Genomic DNA, 22,310 nt, shown 5'->3' with positions numbered 1-22,310 from the left:
GAAAGGCTGAGAGAAAAAAGCTGCAAACCAAGGATACTCTGACAATGTTATCTTTCAGAAATGAAGGAGAAATACAGCACACTTTCGAACAACTGCTGGATCAAAGAAGAAATTAAAAAGGAGATCAAAAAATATCTTGAAATGAATGAAAATGGAAACACAATATGCCAAAACCTAAAGGGATGCTGCAAACGCAATTCTATGAGGGAAGTTATTAGTAATAAACACCTATATTAAGAAAATAAAAAGATCTCAAGTAAATAACTGAACTTTACACCAGGATAAACTCGAAAAAGAAGAACAAATTAAGCCCAAAATTAGCAAAAGGAAGGAAAAAACAAAGATAGAGCAGAAATAAATGAAATAGAGACTAGAAAAAAAACAATAGAAAAGATCAATGGAGCTAAGAGCTGTTTTTAAAAGATAAATAAAATTGATTAACTTTTGCTAGATGAAGAAAAAAGAAGTACTCAAATAAAATCAGAAATGAAAGAGGAGACCTTACAACTGATAACTCAGAAATATATAGAATCATAAATGACTAGTATGAATAATTACATGCAAACAAATTGGATAACCCAGAAGAAAAGGATAGATTTCTAGAAACATACAACCTACAAAGACCAAGTCAGAAAGGAATAGAAAATCTAATTAGACTGCTAACAAGTAAGGAGGTTGAATCAGTAGTCAAAAACCTCCCAACACAGAAAAGTCCAGGACAAGATGGTTTCACTAGTGAATTCTACCAAACATTAATGAAGAATGAACACCAGTATTTCTCAAACTCTTCCAAAACTTAAAAAGGAAGGATCACTCCCAAACTCATTTTACAAGCCTAGAAATGCCCTGATACCAAAGCCAGATAAGGACACTACAAGAAAAGAAAACTACAGGCCAATATCCTTGATGAACATAGATGCAAAAATTCTCAACAAAATATCAGCAAACTGAATTCAATGTCATAGTAAAAGGATCATACACTATGACCAAGTGGGATTTATCCCTGGGATACAAAGATGGTTGAACATACACAATGTGGGGACTTCCCTGGTGGTCCAGTGGGTAGTGCTCCCAATGCAGGGGGCCTGAGTTCAGTCTCTGGTCAGGGAACTAGATCCCACATGCATGCTGCAAGTAAGAAGTCTGCATACCACAACGAAGATCCCATGTGCCACAACTAAGACCCGGCACAGCCAAAATAAATAAATATATTTTAAAAATATGCAATGTGGGGCTTCCTTGGTGGTGCAGTGGTTAAGAACCTGCCTGCCAATGCAGGGGACACGGGTTTGAGCCCTGGTCTGGGAAGATCCCACATGCCATGGAGCAACTAAGCCCATGCACCACAACTACTGAGCCTGCGCTCTAGAGCCTGCGTGCCACAACTACTGAAGCCCGCATGCCTAGAGCCTGTGCTCCACAACAAGAGAAGCCATTGCAATGAGAAACCTGTGCATCGCAACGGAGAGTAGCCCTCGCTCGCCGCAACTAGAGAAAGCCCGTGCCCAGCAACAAAGACCCAACACAGCCCAAAATAAATAAAATAAATAAATTTATTAAAAAATTAAGGATTAAAAAAAATGCAATGTGTACCACATTACATCACATTAACAGTATGAAAGATAAAAATCATAGGACCATCTAAAGAGATGCAGAAAAAGCATTTGACAATACAACATCCTTTCATGATAAAAACTCTCAACAAATTGGCATAGATGGAACATATCTCAACATAATAGAAGCCATATACATCATTCCCAGAGCTAACATCATACTCAATGGTGAAAGGTTGAAAGCTTTTCCTCTAAGAACAGGAACAAAACAAGGGTGCCCTCTCTCACCACTCCTACTCAATATAGTACTGGAAGTCTCAGCAGAACAATCAGAAAATATAAAGAAATTAAAAGGCATCCAAATCAGAGAGGAAGAAATAGAATTGCCTTTGTTTGCAGATGATATGCTTTTATATATATAGAAAATCCTAAAGACTACACCCCAAAACTGTTAGAACTGATCAACGAATTCTGTAAAGTTGAACAATACAAAATTAATGTGCAAAAATCAGTTGCTTTTTTATACAGTAACAACAAAGTGTCTAAAAAAATAAAATAATTACATTCACAATATCATCAAAACAATAAAATACTTAGGAATAAATTTAAATAAGGAGATGAAAGACTTGTATACTGAAAATGATAAGACTTTGATGGAAGAAATTGAAGACACAGATAAACAGAAAAATATCCTGTGTACTTGGGCCAGAAGAATTAATATCGTTAGAATGTTCCTACTACCCAAAGCCATCTATAGATTCAGTGCAATCCCTATCAAAATTCCCATGGTATATTTCACAGAAATAGAAAAAAGAATTCTAAAACTTTCTGTGGAACCACAAAAGACCCCTAATAGCCAAAGCTATCAGAGGAAAAAAAGAGCAAAGCGAGAATCATCACACTTCCTAATTTCAAACTATACTACAAAGATATAGTAAGTAAAACAGTGTGGTCCTGACATAAAATTAGACACATAGACCAATGGAACAGAATCAAGAGCCCAGAAATAAGACCCTGCATATATAGTCCACTAATACTTGACAAGGGAGTCAAGAACACTCAGTAGGAAAAGTATAGCCTCTTCAAAAAATGGATAACCACATGCAGAAAAATGAAATTTGACCTCTATCTTAAACCGCTCACAAAAGTTATCTTGAAATGGATTAAAGACTTAAATGTAAGACCTGATGCCATAAAACTTCTAAAAGAAAACACAGGGAAAAATTATTTGACATTGGACCAAGCAATTATTTTTTGGATATGACACAAAAAGCACAAGCAACAAAAGCAAAAATCAACAAGTGGGACTACATCAAACTGAAAAGCTTTTGTACAGGAAAAGAAATAATTTTAAAAATGAAAAGGCAACTTATGGAATGGGAGAAAATATTTTCAAAGCATGTATCAGATAAGGGGTTAACATCCAGAATATGTAAAGAACTCATACAACTCAATAGCCAAAAAACCCAAACAGTCCATTTTTTTTTAAAGGGCATAAGAATTAAATAGACATTTTTCCAGAGAAGAAATACAAATGGCTAACAGGTACATAAAAGATGCTCAACATCACTAATGAGCATGGAAATACAAATCAAAATCTCAATAAGATATGACCTCACACCTGTTAGAATGACTATCATCAAGAAGGCAAGAGATAACAAGTGTTGGTGAAGATGTGGAGATAAGGGAACACTTGTACACCGTTGGTGGGAATGTAAATTGGTGTATCCATTATGGAAAACAATATAGAGTTTCCTCGAAAAATTAAAAATAGAATTACCATATGATACAACAGTTCTACTTCTGGGTATATATTCAAAGTAAATGAAAATAGGAATTTGAAGAGGTATATGCACTCCCATGTTTATTTCAGCATTATTCACAGTATGGAAACAACCTGAGTGTTTGTCAACAAATGACTGGATAAGGAAGTTGTAGCATATATACAATGGAATTTATTCAGCCATGAGAAAGAAAGAAACGCTGATATTTGCAACAACGTAGGTGGACTTTGAGGGGATTATGCTAAGTGAGATTAATTCAGACAAAGAGAGATACTGTATGATATCATTTATATGTGGAATCTTAAGGCGAACTCATAAATACGGAGAGTAGAATGATGGATATTAAACGTTAGGGGTTGGGGAAATGGGATACGTTGTGTAACGGTACAAATTTGGAACTAGGAGATAAGTCCTGGAGAGCTAGTGGACAGCATAGTGATTATAGTCAATACTATTGTATTATAAACTTCAAAGTTGCTAAGGGACTAGACCCTAACTGTTCTGGCCGCAAAAAAGACATGAAAATTAGGTGAGGCGATAGACGTGTTAGCTAACACTAAGATGGTAATCATATTGCAATAAATAAATGTACCAAATCAACATGTTGTATACCTTAAGCTTATACAATGTTATATATCAATTATATTTCCGTTAAAAAGGAATACGAATTACTTGGTGTGATTTCTTAATTGGAACTCAAAGAATAACTTTTTCGAAATATTATGTAGGGTGGTATTAAATACTGTAATATTTTCTCCAATTACCTAACCATGCAAGAAACCAAAGCAAAGGAAAAGCGGAGAATTTTGCTGCTTCTCATGTCTCATTGGTTGCACCTCTTTTTATGGGTTCTTGGTCAAAGGTGACTCCAGGTCCAGGTAGTAAAGAAGATTGTTCATTATAGCTCAGCCCGTCCCTTTTACGATCTCTATTTTTACCTCACGCATAGCACGCCTTTATAATTATTTTCCATTTACTTTTCCATTTATATTTCCAATTTCTGTCGGGGAACAATGAGAAAAAGAAAACGCAAGCCAAGTTCTACAAGCGCCCCAAGACTCCACCTGCTGATTCAAAATAAAATTGCAGACAGGCGGGAAGCTCAGCCCTACAGAGGATTCTGGGACGTGTAGTCTCGACGCTTCCTGCGATTGGGGCACTTCCGCCCCAGGAAAGCGCGGATGTGTTAATCGCGCCGCTGGGGAAATAGAAGAGTACAATCCAGTGCTGTGCGTGTTTGGAGGCATTTCGGATACCGGAGGGCGAGAATACGAAGCCGCCCCTTTCGTGGATTCTGGGAAACTGGATTCAGGCCGTCGATGTTGGAGTCGGCACTTTCTCCCCGGGGGGCGGGGCAGCGGCTCTTGTTCCTCTCGGGGATGCTGGGAAATGTAGTCCAGGAGCTCCGCGTAGTCGGAGGTATTTCCGCTTCAGGAGGTTGCGATTGCGGCCTTCGGTTCTCTCTGGGAGGTGAGTGATCTTTGGGAGCCTGCGATTTCTTTTAACTTTTCTGATCTGGTCCTGGGATCAGCCGGGCTCGGTCCTCGGTCACAGGGCAGAAAAGCCTTGACCTGCGGCAGAGGGCGGGGTGGAGGGGCGGGGGCGGCCGCTTGCCTTCCCCTCGCCCGATTCTCTGCGTTTGCGGCGGTTCGCGAGTCCTCGGATTGTAGGCGGACAGAAATCGGCAGTTTGTCTCCCGGGCTCCTTGCCGTCCAACCCGCCTCCCCCCAGTACCTTCCTTCCACACGCTCTGTTACTTCCTAGCGACATAAGGTTGGATGAGAATTTAATCTTTCTGTGCCTTGGTTTCCTTTTCTGTAAAAAGGGATATTACGAGTACCTGCCTTATACAAGATAAATGTTTGGGACAGATCAGGCGTGTGGCAAGGTGTCGGCTGTTAATGATATGATAATCAGAAAAGCATCGCTTTCGGTGGAAGCTCCTCGAAGTGCCACTGGCAATTCTTTCTGATCCCTGCCGGAAAGGAGGCTGTGCCTGGACGACTTCTGACCCGTTTTTAAAGAAAAAGTGGGTCACCCACAGATACCCGCTGTAGTTTTCCCAGGACCACAAAATCGTTGTGTCTCCCAGCCTCCTTTCCTTCTCCTGCCCTGGTATCTGAAAAGGGAGGCTGTAGAAAAGAGAGGAGTGAGCCCAGGGCTTCTGGTAGCAGAGCCCCACCGTGGCAGGACTTATAGCATCTTCCTTTTCTGTTCCAGTGGTAGAAGGTATTTTATTCATTAGTAAATATTTCTGCTACAAAAGCGTTCAGTTACTGTTAAATAATTATGAAAATATGTAGATCGTGTACAGGGCATGAGTGGTAATCAAAATTGTTAAACATTGAGTCCTAAGTGTCATCCTAAGGGCTTTATAAAAATTAGTGCATTTAACCTTCACAAGGCCCTATGAAGTGAACACTTTTATTACCTCTATTTTACAGATGAGGAAATGGAGATAGAAAGAGCATAAGTTACTTAAGAGCAGTGGGATTTGAGTCTAGGGCTTGCGTTCCTTATATCTTTGGATATCCTTGGTCCCCTAGTTTAAAATCCCAAAATTGGAATTAGGAAACAAAATAGAAAAACAGTCTATCGAAATATTCAACCATAGGAAACTGGCTGCAGAGGAGGCATTTGGCATCAAGTTGTGGAGGTAGGTTGGAATTTTATTGTAGAGGATTTGAAAGCAGGGTTAGTGAGTTTGGGTGTCTTTATAAGAATTTGAGGGCTTCCCTGGTGGTGCAATGGTTACGAATCCGCCTACCAATGCAGAGGACACGGGTTTGAGCCCTGGTCCGGGAGGATCCCACATGCTGTGGAGCAACTAAGCCCATGCGCCACGACTACTGAGCCTGCGCTCTGGAGCCCGCGAGCCACAACTACTGAGCCCACGTGCCTAGAGCCCATGCTGTGCAACAGGAGAAGCCACCACAATGAGAAGCCCGCACACCGCAATGAAGAGTAACCCCAGCTCGCTGCAACTAGAGAAAGCCCACGCGCAGCAACAAAGACCCAACGCAGCCGAAAATAAAATAAATAATAAAAGTAAATACATTAAAAAAAAATTGAAAGCATTCTCATTTAATCTTATTTTAAATATTCATAGTTTATATTCCAATTATAGAAGAAGTGCACATTCATTGTAGAGAATTCAGAAAATGTAGAGATATGATGTAATGAAAAACATTAAGAATTACCAATATAGATGTATATGTTATAACGTTTAGGATATGTATGACATATATAGGACATAGACGTATAGGATATTGATGATTATTAACATTTCAGTGCATTTCTGTTTGTCAGTTTTTCAGTGTGTATTTATGTTATACAAAATTGTTATCAGATTATTCATATCCTTAACTCTTTTTTTTTGTAAATTTATTTTATTTATTTATTTTTGGCTGTGTTGGGTCTTCCTTGCTGTGTGCAGGCTTTCTCTAGTTGTGGTTCGCGGGCTTCCCATTGTGGTGGTTTCTCTTATTGTGGAGCATGGGCTCTAGGTGCACGGGCTTCAGTAGTTGTGGCGCACGGGCTCAGTAGTTGTGGCTTTTGGGCTCTAGAGCGCAGACTCAGTAGTTGTGGCTCATGGGCTTAGTTTCTCTGCGACATGTGTGATCTTCGCAGACCAGGGCTTGAACCCGTGTCCCCTGCATTGGCAGGCAGATTCTTAACCACTGTGCCACCAGGGAAGCCCCATATCCTTAACTCTTAATTCTGGAAATTTCCAGACAACCCAAAGTATAATATCAATATAATGAATTCCTCTGTAATAGTCACCCTGCTTCAGTCCTTACTAATCTTGCTGCATCTCCCTCTCCCCATGCACACATTTTTCCCATTGAGTATTTTAAAGCAAACCCAGATGCTGAGTTAGTAGGACTTAAAAATTAATTATTATAAGTTGTTTATATACGAAGACCAAGGGAGGGGAGATTGTATTAGTTTGCTAAGGCTGCTGGAATAAAGTATTACAGCCTGAGTGGCTTAAACAATAGAAATTAATTTTCTTACAGTTCTGGAGCTGGGAGTCCAAGATCAAGGTATCAGCAGGTTTCGTTTCTTCTGAGGCCTCTCTCCTTGGCTTGTAGGTGGTCGCCTTCTTGCTGTGTTCTCCCTGTCTTTCCTTTGTGTGTGTGTGCGTGCCCCTACTGTCCCTGTTTGTGTCCAAATTTCCTCTTAGAAGGACACCAGTCAGATTGATTTAGGGCCCACCCTAATGACCTCATTTTAACTTAGTCACCTCTTTAAATGCCCATCTCCAAATACAATTACATTCTGAGGTCCTGGAGATTAGGAGTTTAATGTATGAGTTTGGGGCTGGGGGGGGGGGGTCACAATTCAGCCCATAACAGGTATTAACAGCAACTCTAAGATTTTCACACATGGCAACTAGAAGAATGTTATATTTATATGAGAAAGTTAGAAAGAGTTGCAGTTATGGAAGGAAAATGATGAATTTCCTTTGCTCCTTTGGGGTTGCACTTGCCACAGAGCATGTAACTCTCAGTTTCATCTCTCTCTCTTGTTAGGCTACAGGGTCCTCTGATTCATGGATCTGGTCATATTCTTCTCGGAGTGCCCAGCGCGGGGTCGGCAGAGAGGAGTTGTTCAGTAAGTGTGATTCATGCAGCTGCCCAAAAGGGCTACAGCCTGTGATTAGAGAACAAAAATAGAACGACAGTGTATAACCACATGCTTGTGTGATACCTCACTTACTTCTGGGGAGATGTAGAATCCACCAACTTTTTCGGAGCGTTCAAAAGTTAATGTATGATCATGCCTAGTATCGTCATGCACTAAAACAAATTTCCTAGAAAAAAAATGAATTCTTTTAAAAAATTGAACTATAGTCGATTTACAGTGTCATGTTAGTTTCAGGTGTACAGCACAGTGATTCCGTTATACATGTGTGTATATATACATTTAAAAAGAATCCATCCTTTTATTTTTTCTTTTTTTAATTGAAGTATAGTTGATATACAATGTTGTGTTAGTTTCTGGTGTACAGCAAGGTTAATCAGTTATACATATATGTATATATTCTTTTTCATATTCTTTTCCATTATAGGTTATTACTAGAAACTGAGTATAGTCCCCTGAGCTGTACAGTAGGTCCTTGTTGGTGACATATTTTATACATAGTAGCATGGATATATTTATCCCAAACTCCTAATTTCCCCCCCCCTTCCCCTTTGGTAACCGTAAGTTTGTTTTCCAATCGATGTTTATGTTCAATTTTTTTGTTTAATATGCAGGGAATCAGCAAGCCACCTCCACAGATTCTGATTTAATTAGTTTTAGATAAGGTCTGAGCTTTTTTAAAAAAATAAATTTATTTATTTATTTATTAATTAATTTATTTTTGGCTGTGTTGGGTCTTCGTTGCTGCGCGTGGGCTTTCTCTAGTTGTGGCAAGCGGGGGCTACTCTTCATTGCAGTGCGTGGGCTTCTCATTGCGGTGGCTTCTCGTGTTGTGCAGCACGAGCTCTAGGCATGCAGGCTCAGTAGTTGTGGCTCACGGGCTCTAGAGTGCAGGCTTAGTAGTTGTGGCACATGGGCTTAGTTGCTCCTCAGCATGTGGGATCTTCCTGGACCGGGGTACAGGGCTCGAACCCGTGTACCCTGTATTGGCAGGCAGATTCTTAACCTCTGCTCCACCAGGGAAGTCCCAAGAGGGCTGTTTTTGACTGATGCTACTCAAATTTTGATCCAGGGACCAACAGTATCATCACCTGGCATCTTAGTAGAAATGTAGATTCTTCGTCCCCATCCTTGATCTCCTGATTTAGAATTTCTGGGGGTGAGACAGAGGACCCTCTATCTTGGCAGGGTCCCCGCCCGGTTGATTCATGGAACATTAAAATTTGAGACACACTGGTAGTGAGAACTGACTCAGGACTTTTTAACAAAAATATTTTCTGTTTCCCTCCGGCTAAATTACTCGTCCTTCAGATATCAGATACCTGCATGGTTCTGTCTGCCTTAGTTCAGGTCTCTGCTCAAAGGTGAGAGAAGCCTTCCATGACAAAAACTTATTCTGTACCAGCCCCTCCTTCCATCTCTTCCTACACCTTTACCCTGCCTTATTCTTCTTAAAAGCATCTCTCACTATCAGTGTGTTACTGCCCTGGTACCCCATTATGCTATCAGCTCCATGAGATCAAGGTCTTTGCCTGCTTTGTTCACTGCTGTATCTCTCACATCTAGGCTCCTTGGCTGGCACAGAGCAGGCTCTCAGTAATTATGTTTTGAATGAATGATTCGGGAGATAAATCACGAGGCCCTGATCTACATGGTGTGTCTTTCAGTTCTTCGTTCCAGCAGTCATTCTGTGAATCTTTGTTGAGTTCCTGGCAAGCGCCTGCAGCAGTGTCCTAACTGTTGGGGACACAGCAAGAAACAAAACTCCCTGCGGGACAGATGTGATGAATATAAATGAGCAAAATACCTAGTAGGATGTTAAAGAGGGATACGTGCTAAAGAGAAAAGAATTAAGCAGGGATGGGGGGGGTCAGAAGTGTTGGGATGTCATTAGGAGATTGAAATTCTCTGTAGGGAGGAACTGTCTGAGGAGGTGACATTCAAATAAAGAAGGACGTGATTCTTGGTGTGGCCCTGGTAACAGTCTCTCTGGCCCCAGCCCCTTCCCCCTCAGATCTCCCATTTGCTGGGAGAGTGATCTGTTTCCAACACCAAAGGAATCTTCTGACTCTCCCTTCCTTTGCTGCTTTCCTGCTGACTTGCCGATAAACTGGGACGCCCGTCACTATGGTTTGAATCCTGCCTTCCTGCCAGCTTTTTCTGCCTCTTGTTTGTGTTCACTTACAGTCGTAACATTTGTTCTCTTGAGGTTTTTCAGAGATTCTGCTTCTCTCTGGCTAATAGAACTCAGTCATCCTCCAGGACTCAGATCAAGCCACATTGACGTAGAACCTGCTCCAAACAAGTGTGGACCCCAAGGCCCATAACTTGTGCTTCTAAAGTACCCAGTTCACTACTCTGGTACTTAGCAATGTGCAGGGTGATTGCTGGTTTCCTAATCACTAGACTGTGAACTTGAGTAGTCGTATCTTTTAGTCTGATTTCCATAAATGTTCATTGAATTAATACACTCGTTTTTTAATGAAGAGTTAACAAGTTATCCTGTCTAGTGCTAATCATGCAGGCAATTAAATAGTTGTCATTCTCAGTGTTTTTATGGACACACTCTGTGGATTTTGTAACAGGAGTCTCTTTAGACATTGACTTTGAAGGGTGAGAAGCACCTTCCTAAGATAGTATTAAAAATCCAGAGGCCCTTTTCCTTCCAAAGATGACCTTGATCTTGCAAATATTGTGGAAGACCTAGAAGAAAAACTTGGAAATAAAACCCCCGCTCTCCCAATCCTCCCAAGTGGGAGCAGCCTCAGAATTTTGCCTCTCAAAGAGACCTTTGACCAACTAGTCTAGTCTTTTTATGTGCCTCTGCTGGAATGAACCTGTATGGGGGGGCTCATGTGTCAGGACACTGACATTGACACTGACTGCTAAGTGATCACTGTTACAGGCACTGCTTTAGGTGCTTGGGATGTAAAGCTGAGTTACTATTAATCCCAAAACAGACAGTGATTTACTGATTATCCCCTTTCCACAGAGGTGGTGGAAAGATCTCCCTGTAAAGCACTTCTTACTGAGCAGAAGTCACTGGACAAATATAGAGTCAGAACAAGGTGAATTACAAATCCTGAAAGGATATCTCTTCTAAGATTGGAAAGTTTTACACTGCCCCTTTCCATACAGGGTTCTTCTATCTGGAGTAGGACTAGCTAATAATAATAAACTAATAAGTAATTAATGAACCAATAATTAACTAATACTGATCTCTTAAGCTGGATATCTTACTCTCAGTTTGCACACTCCCCAGAATCAGAATCATACTCTGACAGCTACGAGAACTTGTATTAGGGCCACTGCGTGTGGTTGGGCAGGTCGTTCACTGCACCAGGGCTCTCGATTGAAGGCGTAAGTGGCGTCTGGAATCCTGCCCACGTCTGCTCATCAAGCCGTGTGCGGTTGCAGCCACCCCAAGGAAGAGCTTCCTTGACTATTTCATGTAAAGCAGCCCTAGTGAATGTTTAAGCTGCCAGATACTGTTCCACATGTTTTATGGAGAGTCACTTAGACTGACTAACCTTCCTATGTATTATTGTAATTATATTACTGTATTATACATAATTATATTATATGAATATATTATCTATATATCTATATAATATATAATTATAATATATTGTATTATAATTATAATAATTATTGTTATTATTATAACCATCCCTAATTTATAGATCAGACCTTGGGTCTAAGTAGTAACAAGTTGGAGGTGCCAGGATTCAAATACTGGGGGTCTGATTCCAGAGCCTACACCCTTCCCAACCCTGTTCTCATCTCCTTCAAGCAGATCATCTGGCTTCAGAGTTCTCTCCCTGTTTCTATGTCAGTCTTTTATCCCTAGCTCTCAAGCTCTCATTTCTCTTTGCATGAGACCTCAGACTCCCATCTGTTTATTTTTTTCTTTAGAAGCAGCAGAGAGACAAGATCTAGAAGACTGGCTTCTTTGTGAGAGCTGGATTCAGGTTCCGCCCCTGCCCCTTGACCTCACCAAGCCTCGGCTTCCTCATCTGTTACGTGGGAACAACAGTCATCATCATCATCATTTATTGAGAACTTGGTAAAATGCCAGGTACAATGCCAAGGGCATTTAGCTCGTTCATCCACCACAGTAACCCTAGGACTGACATTCTTTTTTTTTTTCTCTCCTTGTTATAGTTGAGGAGAGGCACGGAGGTGGAGGTGATCAGACTGGAGTCACACGGCTAGTACACCCCTAGCTTCTTCACAGGTATGTGGGAGGTACCTTAGTGGAACAATGCGTGCCAAGTGCTTCTCAAGGTCCCTAACACGTACTTAGTGCTTATGTAATGTTAAACATTGCCGTTTTTGTTGTTTTCATCATTACTATGATTAGCTTGTTCATTTAAGTGGCATGTTCACTAACTTACTGTTAAATCACAGGATTCTATTCATTTTTCTTCATCTCCATGATAATAGTGTTTTTAAGGCCCTACTGTTAACAAAGTCAAATTGTCAAGGTCTGGGGCTACCCTGGTGGCGCAGTGGTTGAGAGTCCGCCTGCCGATGCAGGAGACACGGGTTCATGCCCCGGTCCAGGAAGATCCCATCCGCAGCTGGGCCCGTGAGCCATGGCCGCTGAGCCTGCGCGTACAGAGCCTGTGCTCCGCAACGGGAGAGGCCACAACAGTGAGAGGCCCACGTACCGCAAAAAAAAAAAAAAATTGTCAAGGTCTTACATCTTTGAAAAAGCTGTCATCCACAATATCAGATTCATAGAGAAAGTAGAATAGTGGTTACTCGGGACCGAGAGGAAGGGGAATGGAGAGTTAGTGTTTAATAGGTACAGAGTTTCAGTTTGGGATGGTGAAAAAGATGTGGAGATGGTTAGTGGTGATGATTCACAACAATATGAACGCACCTAACGAACTCTACACCTAAAAAATGGTTGAAATGGAAAATTTTATGTGATGTGTATTTTACACAGGAAAAAAAAAATCAATGTAATCTTAAATATTACTGCAAAGGCATCAAATTAAATATGAAAAACCAAGAGAGAATAACAGATATTGCAGAGGTTAAATGTGATCTTCATACAACAAAGCAACAGCCTTTTAAGGCTCCATTAAAGCTATTGGTGAGGACAGGTTTTGTGTTACTGAATATTACCTGCTTTCTGCTGCTACTGAGAAATAAGGTGCCCTGAAAGTGTTCTTTGAACTTTCTGCCTACTTATTTAATTCTTACAACAATCCTATGAGATAGCCGTTGATAATCCCTCTATTTTTACAGATGGAAGAGTTGAAGCACAGAGATACTAATAATTTGTCTAAGATTTCACAGCTAATGTGTCACAGTTTCATGAACCTAGACATTTGGCCCCAGAAATTACTCTCTTAACCTGGGTGCTTTACTCTCAATTTCCGCCCTCCCCAGAATCAGAATCATACCCTGAGAGCTACAGGAACTTGTATGAGGGCCTGTGTGTGGTTGGGTGGCTCGTTCACTGCCCAGGGGCTCTTGGCTGAAGGGGTGAGTAGCATCTGGAGTCCAGCCCAGGCTTTGCTCATCAGGCCACCCTGAGGAAGCGGCACTGTTGCTGCTTCACAGTAAGCAGCCATATGGGTCAGTGACACCCTTGGCCAGACTCTGACGGCTTTTTTCTCCTTCCCCCATTGTGCCTGCCCAAGACTCAGCGCTTCCCCAGAAGGAGGAGGACAAAATGACCAAGCTCAAGGTGAGTTGGGCTTGCCCTTCTAGGTGTTAACTTGTCACCTCATTTCTCAGTGATAAGACGCATCCTATTTCTCTTTCTTGGGAAAGATTAAAGAGAACAGTAGGCATTTGGAAAACTCTTCCCAAGAAGAGGGCCGAATGATCCCTACTTTTTATTTTTGTTTGATTTATTTTTGTTGTTTTATCACCTTTTATAATTTCACAGGTAAGAGTAGAACAGAAAAAGTCAGTTGCAACTAAAAAAATCTCTCACGTTATTACTGTTTCCCTTACAAAACAACTGTCTTCATTTTCCCATGTTCTTTTCCTCATATGCGTTCATAACTGTATATTTGTAATTCCTGTAGCATAAACCTCTCAAATTATACCTTTTCTAATTGATATTATATATCCCACATCTTTAATAGCAACATCATATTCCCTTGAATTTGTGTGCATTGTGTGTGTGTGGTGGGGTGTGTGTGTCTCATAACTTTTCCCCATTCATGGCCATTTAGGTAGTTTAGAATTTTTACCATTTTAAAGAACACTGAAGGGGCTTCCCTGTTGGCACGGTGGTAAAGAATCCACCTGCCAGTGCAGGGGACACAGGTTCGATCCCTGGTCTGGGAAGATCCCACATGCCATGGAGCAACTAAGCCCATGCACCACAACTACTGAGCCTGTGCTCTAGAACCCGCGAGCCTCAACTGCTGAGCCTGCATACCACAACTACTGAACCCCGTGTGCCTAGAGTCTGTGCTCCGCAGTAAGAAGCCATCGCAGTGAGAAGTCCGTGCACCGCAACAAAGAGTAGTCCCTGCTCGCCGCAACTAGAGAAAGCCTGCACGCAGCAAAGAAGACCCAACACAGCCAAAAATAAATAAATAAAAATAAATTTTAAAAACAAAACACTGTAATAACAGTTTTCCTAATACAACCAATTTCCTCAAAAGGGAATTTGGAAGAATTTGCTATTCTTTGGTCTTAATGTTCTAGGTACTCTAAATTGACAAAGTACGTTTGCTATGCAGTACCTCAGGTATTTTGTATGTAGAATATTCCAGAATGGCAGAGTGCACCAGGATCTAACTAACGCTTCACACAGAGAAAATATTATTAGATATTTTCATGTAAGAAAGCTAGATTGTTTCTTACCCATGTCTGAATCATATCATGTGCATGTTTTATTTATTGATTTATACTTTTTATTCACATATTAATGAATTTTTTCAAAGTACTAATGTACTTAATTTTAAAAGTACAGAAAGACCTGTACAGAGACTTTTCATTTCTTAACTGCATTTAGTCTCAGACCAGCCTTATGAGGCCGAACTTGGTCTCCTCTGCATTTTAATGACAAAGAAACAGGATTGTAGAATTTCAGAAAACTGCTCAAGTTCACATAGGAAACCAAAGATCCAACTGATCCAAAAAAGACTCCTAGGATTTTTACTTGGATAAAGAGAGTGAGACAAGGGAAAAGAATTCTCCACCTGGGACTTAGCCTATTCTGTGGAGTGCCTAGTTGTCCTGGTGGGTGGAAGACTCCATAGATGATACTGTCCCTACCATAGATCATTCTTGGTGGCCCCTTCTTCTCCATGACCTCTGTTGCTCATATAAGGCACCGAATGTGCAGGGCTCTGGCACTGAACACAGTCTTTGTATGAAAAATTAAAACAATGCTGTATACGAGTGATTCTTAATTACCCTCAGGTAACATCCGGAAACATTTTTAGTGTCACAGCTTTGGAGTGCTACTGATATCTAGTGTGTAGAAGCCAGGGATGCTGCTAAACATCCTACAGTGAACTCAGCAGCCCCCTGCCCCACCCCCAACAAAGAGTCATCTGTCCTCAAATGTCAGGAGTGCCAAGGATGAGAAAGCATGCTGTACCCAAAGCTGTACAAGAACAATAGAAGAATGTGGGTAAAAATATTTATAATACACACCCTAAAAAAAAAAAAGCTTAAAATCTCTAATAGGGATTTTACAGAATCCTAAGATAAAACCCCAATTGGAGTATGAGCAAAGAACATTAACAGGCAAGGTTCTGAAGAAAAAAATGAAGATAGCTAGTAAATATGTGAAAATATGATGAGCTTATTAATTATCAAATAAGTACAGATAATCCAAATAAGTTGTTTTTTACTGATAAAATTGCCTAGGATTTAAAAATATGGTTATATTCAATGTATATGGTTTAGAGAATCAGGGATACTTAAATACTCTTGGAGGAGGATAAAATAGGGGAAAAGTTGAAAAGAAAATCTGCTGTTGTACATAATTATTTTGAAGCTGCCTATTCTTTGACATTGCAGTTTTCACTCTTTGGAACTTATCCTAAGAAAATAATTGGATGGGAAGCAAAAATCTATGTAAAAATTTATTCTTCTCCACATTTATTGTGAAAGGAAGAAAATCTAAAACATAAATGAGTTATGGGGAATGTTTATGTTATGGCAAAATTGACTCTGGTCTCTCAGAATCTGGAACCACTTCGTACACATCGTCCCCACTTTCCTCAGTGCTGCCCTTTCACCAGGGGGCCTGCATTGCAAGGTTCAGATGGAGTGTGTTTGATGTCTTAGGAGGCGGTGACCTTCAAGGACGTGGCCGTGGTCTTCACGGAGGAGGAGCTGGGGCTGCTGGACTCTGCCCAGAAGAAGCTGTACCAGGAAGTGATGCTGGAGAACTTCCAGAACCTGGTCTCAGTGGGTGAGGAAGGGCACTCTGGGACTGAACATCGCATCAGCCCCTGTGGTATTTATTTACGTGTCCTTGAATGGGCAGGCTTTGGAGCTCTTGAACTGGTTTCCGGTTTTCTAATCAGCATGAGACTCAGAGATGGCGTTTTCTCGTCTTTCTCCCCAGGCCAAAGTGTGTTTGTAAATGAACTGTTAATTGACCACGTGACTGCTGTATGTTTTCTGGCTTTTCAAATTGTGGTCGTCTCCAATTAGTAGGTCATGACACTCTTTAGGGAATCGAAATAAAATAGGATAGAAGATACCAGAGCCCTTGGCAATAACTGCATGTTGCAGTAAAAACTGTGGCCCATTGCCAAGAATAGTGTGAGAAATGGTGAAAAGGGTGCGATGAAAATAATGTTTTCCCATAATTTATGCTTATGTCTACCTATCCTCGGTTTTTGCATAAAATGTATTTCCTCCCATGGGTCATAATTAAAAGTTTGGAAAACACTGATTTTGATGTCCTGAAGACAGTGCAGTGGGAGCCACAATTTCTCTTAATTTGGGCATCTAACATATTGATTTTAAATGTTTTTCCTTGCCTTTTTTGCAGGGCATCAATCATTCACACCAGATGTAATATCCCAGTTAAAGAGAGAAGAAAAGCTTTGGATGATAAAGATAGCAACCCAGAGCCGTCACTCCTTGGGTGAGAGCCGTGTGACCCTGAGTCTGTCCTGCTTCTTGTTGCCTCCACAGCTGTGACTCTGGTCCAAGTCAGCACCTAGACTGTGGATTACTGCCTCAGTCTTTGTAATGCTCTCTCTTCTGCTTTGCTCATTCACAGTTAATTCTCCACTCAGAGTGACTCTTTTAAATTCAAATCTTGTCATTTCTCTGCTCAGAACCTCTTGTAGCTTCTTACTGATTCAGAATAAAATCCCATCATTGAAAGTGGCTTATGATATCCCATATGCCCACCAGTTTTTGCCATGATTTTTTTTTTTTTTTTTGGCCACACCATGTGGCTTGTGAGATCTTAGTTCCCTGATCAGGGCTCGAGCCTGGGCCCTTGGCAGTGAGAGTGTGGTGTCATAACCACTGGACCGCCAGGGAATTCCTTGATCTTTTGATCATCACGATTTCTCATCAGCAACATCCACATAGGTTAGCCCTGCATCTAGTGAAGACTTTCAGCTTCCCAACAACATGGCTGTTTCCACTTTCTTTCCTGTTATGTGTAACTTACTTGAAAAACCTCTTTTACTTTTGTAACATGGCTCTAACTCTCACAGAGGTGTCAAACTGCGATTTATTTATCCATTCAACATGTACTTATTGAACACTGACTCTATCAGACAGGGTTCTGGGAGTGGTGATAAACCAGTGAATAATACAAAATGCTTGTCCTCATGGGTATTGCATTGAAGTGGGAGATGACATAAATGAAAAAGATCAAGGATGTATGTAGTATGTCAGATAGGAATATGTGCTGTGTAAAAACAAAACAGGGTAAGGCAAATGGAGATTGCCAGGTGCGTAGAATGGATAGGGAGAATTTACTATATGATATTGTATGGTAAAAGATGCCTCACAGGGGCTTCTCTGGTGGCACAGTGGTTGAGAGTCCACCTGCCGATGCAGGGGACACAGGTTCGTGCCCTGGTCCGGGAAGATCCCACATGCCGCGGAGCAGCTGGGCCCGTGAGCCACGGCCGCTGAGCCTGCGCATCCGGAGCCTGTGCTCCACGACGGGAGAGGCCACAACAGTGAGAGGCCTGCGTATCACAAAAAAAAAAAAAAAAAAAAAAAAAAAAGAGGCCTCACAGATAAGGTGTTATTTGAAAAGACACCTGAAAAGAAATTAGTAGCAAGCTATATGGCTGATCGGTGGAATAGAGTTCCAAGGAGAACGTAACTCTTCTGGTCCAATGTTGATTTCGAGACTCTGTATTATGCCCTATTTATTTCCTCCTCGCAAGTTCTTGCTCTATTGTAAAAGATAAACTTCTAATTTTTCACTTTTTTTTTTACCCCTGGTGGTTGTAGGAACTTTACTGTTATGAGGTTTTAGAATAATGTATGTTATTACAGTAACATACTAATTCCAAAACTTGGCTTTGATTTTTTTTCCAGCTAACCCTTTCAGTGTTGTGAAGAACTGGCTCTGTGGCCAGGGAAAGTAAAGTTTACAGCCCATTTGTAAGGATATTTCCCAGGAGGAGGCAAAGAACCACTCTCTGCTTATACTCTGAACTTTAGGGCCTTAGGTGATAAGGTATTTCTCCCAGACATGTATCTTTCCAACTTATTTATTGCCTCAAAGTCTCCTTCCATTGGAGTAAACTTCCATTAAAATAAAGCAGAGGTTTTTCAACATTGCCTGGGGACATCCTCTGATAATCTGTCTAAGGGTCTTACTAGACATTTTGAGCATTTTGGTCAGATGTGCATGCAGTAGGCAGAATTATGTGGAAGCTGTTTATTAGCCACCTGCTACAGCAAAGAAGATAAGGCTTTGAGTAAGGTACAGCTTTGTCTTTGTAAACATTCCCTAGGAGGTATTTTTCTTGCTCTGTAGCCATCATATTTCTAATTTATATCTCACCTATGAAACTTACTATGATTCTAAATGGATTCCACTAATGTGTAGTGAATGACAGCCTGGTGGGCCACCTCTTGGTGTCTGGAGGCATGTAAATCAGAGAACATGATACATGATGTTAAAGAAAAACAGAAGCTTTTCGAGGTTCAGTAAAGCCTTATGGTGTGGGCCTAAGTTTATAATCTTGACATCTCTGAGCAAAGCATTCACATGCCCCATCTCTAAATTCTATTTATCCATTTAGGAGACAAGAATCTAAATGGCATGGAGACTCTTCGGGAAGTTGGATTAAGGTATCTGCCACATGAAGAGCTTTTCTGCTCACAAATATGGCAACAGGTTACAAAGGAATTAACCAGGTGTCAAGATTCCATGGGAAATATTCAAGGAACTGGCTCTCAGATGGAAAAACAAGGTGGCACACTCAGTAAAGATGACGAGTTTGGTAAAGACTTCAATCAGACTTCACATCTTCAAGTTCACCACAGAGACCACGCTGGAGAAAAACCCTACAAAGGGGTGGAGTGTGAGAAAGGTTTCATACGGGACTCTCACCTTCAAATGAACCAGACAGCCCACGTCGGAGAGAAGCCCTACAAGTGTGAAAAATGTGAAAACGCCTTCCGTCGGCTTTCAAGTCTTCAAGCCCATCAGAGAGTCCACAGTAGAACAAGATTGAACAAATATGATATGTCGTGTAAGAGTTTCAGTCAGAGGTCATATCTTCGTCATCATCAGAGGGTCCCCACTGGAGAGGATCCACACAGATTTGAGGAGTGTGGGAGGAACGTCGGGAAAAGCTCACATTGTCAAGCTCCTCCCATAGCCCACACATTGGAGAAACCCTATAAATGTGAGGAGTGTGGACTGGGCTTCAGTCAGCGCTCCTATCTTCACATCCATCAGAGAGCCCACACAGGAAAGAAACCTTATAAATGTGAAGAGTGTGGGAAGGGCTTCAGTTGGCGTTCACGCCTACAGGCTCATCAGCGAATCCACACTGGGGAGAAACCCTACAAATGTGAGGCATGTGGCAAGGGCTTTAGTTACAGCTCACACCTGAACATCCACTGTAGAATCCACACAGGCGAGAAACCCTTTAAGTGTGAGGAGTGTGGGAAAGGCTTCAGTGTGGGTTCCCACCTCCAAGCCCATCAGATAAGCCACACGGGAGAGAAACCATACAAATGTGAGGAGTGTGGCAAGGGCTTCTGTCGGGCCTCAAACCTTCTGGACCATCAGAGAGGCCATAGTGGTGAGAAACCATATCAGTGCGATGCATGTGGAAAGGGCTTTAGTCGTAGCTCAGATTTTAACATTCATTTTAGAGTCCATACAGGAGAAAAACCCTATAAGTGCGAGGAGTGTGGGAAAGGTTTCAGTCAGGCCTCAAATCTTCTGGCCCATCAAAGAGGCCACACTGGAGAAAAACCATACAAATGTGGTACATGTGGGAAGGGCTTCAGCCGGAGTTCAGATCTTAACGTTCATTGTCGAATCCACACGGGAGAGAAACCCTATAAATGTGAGAAGTGCGGGAAGGCCTTCAGTCAGTTCTCAAGCCTTCAAGTGCATCAAAGAGTCCATACCGGAGAGAAACCATACCAGTGTGCAGAGTGTGGGAAAGGCTTCAGTGTGGGCTCACAGCTTCAGGCCCATCAGAGGTGTCACACTGGAGAGAAACCCTACCAGTGTGAGGAGTGTGGGAAGGGCTTCTGTCGGGCCTCAAATTTTCTGGCTCACCGTGGAGTCCACACAGGAGAGAAACCATACCGATGCGATGTGTGCAGTAAGCGCTTCAGACAGAGATCATACCTTCAAGCCCACCAGAGGGTCCACACTGGAGAGAAACCATATAAGTGTGAGGAATGTGGTAAGGTCTTCAGTTGGAGCTCATACCTTCAAGCCCATCAGAGAGTCCACACAGGGGAAAAACCATACAAATGTGAGGAGTGTGGGAAAGGCTTCAGTTGGAGCTCAAGTCTTATAATTCATCAGCGAGTCCATGCTGGGGATGAGGGTGACAAGGACTGTCCCTCATCAGAGAATACGTACAGCAAAGAAGCTCTATAAAATTACATAGTTTAATACCTCAAATGGGTGCTGAAATAGTCCTGCCGTAGAAGACAAAACATCTGTTTGATAAAAGAGTATTTCTGCCAGAGCTCGACATGTCTGTGTGGTTGGGCGACCACACGGCAGAGAAGCCTCATAGGCGTGGAGACATAAGAACTTCAGAGCCTTGACATTTAGCAGATATGACAGAGAAGAGAGGCTTAAGAGGGATGAGTCTGAGCTGAAGGTAACCAAAAGTACTAAGATGGAAATGCCCAAATCTCTTCCACCAGAATAGAAGCTCTCGGAGGGCTGGGACTTTGTTGACGGCCAAGTCCACTCTGCCTCTTCAGCGCCGAACACACTGCAGGTGTCCAGTAATGTTAAATGAGTAAAAGGGAGAATAATCACTTTTGAAATTTTCTTTCAGTTCCTCTCTAAAAATTTCTATAAAATTGTAGAAGGAGGAATTCTCCAAGGCTTGGAGGATTAAATAAGACACTTGGGCTCATTTCCCCAACCCTGCAGGTCCTGTGAACTAGTGCTTATCAAGCTCAAGGTTGTAACCCATTAGTGGGTCCAGAAGTCAGTTCACCAGGTTGTGGCCAGCACTTTTCTATGCTAACAGTTCTTTTTGGAGATGTGATTCGCATGCAGCCACATGCATAAATAAGTTTACATCTTCATGAATTTTGACAAATGTATCTATTTGTGTAATCATCACCAAGATCAATATATACCGTATTTCTATTAAACCAGAGTGTTGCCTTGTGTACTATTCTTGTCATTCCCACCTCCAGGGGCAACAAGTATTATGATTTTTATACCATGTATTAATTAGGCCTGTCTGTTCTTGAGCTTCCTGTGTGTTTGGTATGTACTCTTTATGTCTGGATTCTTTTCATCAAGTATATGATCATCCTAGGTTCACAGAAGGCAATTGACAGAACTCAGTATCCATGATAAAAATTCTTCAGTGAGGTAAAAGGCATCTATGAAGATCCTATATGCTCATGTTCTTTTATTATTAAGGAATAATTTATATACAGTAAAATCGACTGGTGGATCATTCTGTGTTTTGGCAAATGCTTACTATCATATTATATCATCACAATCAAGACATTTAACAGTTCCACCAGCCCCAGCTTTCTACTCTTTTTTTTTTCCATAACTTTATTTTATTTATTTATTTTTCATTGTATTGGGTCTTCGTTGCGTTGCACAGGCTTCTCATTGCAGTGGTGTCTCTTGTTGCGGAGCATAGGTTCTAGTGGCGTGGGCTTCAGT

General features: G+C 41.5%; 1 protein-coding gene across 11 annotated transcripts; it reads left to right on the top strand.

Moving 5' to 3' along the window:
- The first annotated feature begins 4,758 nt into the window (after positions 1–4,758).
- Positions 4,759–22,086, top strand: ZNF45 (zinc finger protein 45). 11 transcript variants are annotated; one of them, XM_059999562.1, is made up of 10 exons: positions 4,786–4,807; positions 5,952–5,993; positions 7,357–7,383; positions 7,873–7,954; positions 11,900–12,050; positions 12,149–12,221; positions 13,642–13,688; positions 16,262–16,433; positions 16,977–17,072; positions 19,213–22,086. In XM_059999562.1, exons 7-10 carry the CDS (start codon positions 13,674–13,676, stop codon positions 21,039–21,041), a joined length of 2,112 nt encoding a protein of 703 aa, XP_059855545.1. In that variant the 5' UTR covers positions 4,786–4,807; positions 5,952–5,993; positions 7,357–7,383; positions 7,873–7,954; positions 11,900–12,050; positions 12,149–12,221; positions 13,642–13,673; the 3' UTR covers positions 21,042–22,086. The 11 variants fall into 11 exon arrangements, 6 of the variants coding, with proteins under 6 accessions (XP_059855544.1, XP_069396261.1, XP_059855543.1 ...); XM_059999561.1 differs by lacking the exon at positions 5,952–5,993 and having other exon boundaries at positions 4,759–4,807; XM_059999558.1 differs by lacking the exon at positions 4,786–4,807 and having other exon boundaries at positions 5,204–5,993; positions 7,357–7,427.
- Positions 22,087–22,310: the final 224 nt, after the last annotated feature.

This window comes from Delphinus delphis, chromosome 20 (assembly GCF_949987515.2).
Source record: "Delphinus delphis chromosome 20, mDelDel1.2, whole genome shotgun sequence".
Taxonomy (NCBI): Eukaryota; Metazoa; Chordata; class Mammalia; order Artiodactyla; family Delphinidae; genus Delphinus; species Delphinus delphis.
This window is presented reverse-complemented; position numbering and strand designations above follow the sequence as displayed.

What these genes read in the sequence shown, in the direction of transcription:
- ZNF45 (XM_059999561.1), top strand. An exon ending in ACATCGCATCAGCCCCTGTG is followed by an intron (nt 16,434 to 16,976) that starts GTATTTATTTAC and finishes CCTTTTTTGCAG; the next exon opens with GGCATCAATCATTCACACCA. An exon ending in CCAGAGCCGTCACTCCTTGG is followed by an intron (nt 17,073 to 19,212) that starts GTGAGAGCCGTG and finishes TTATCCATTTAG; the next exon opens with GAGACAAGAATCTAAATGGC.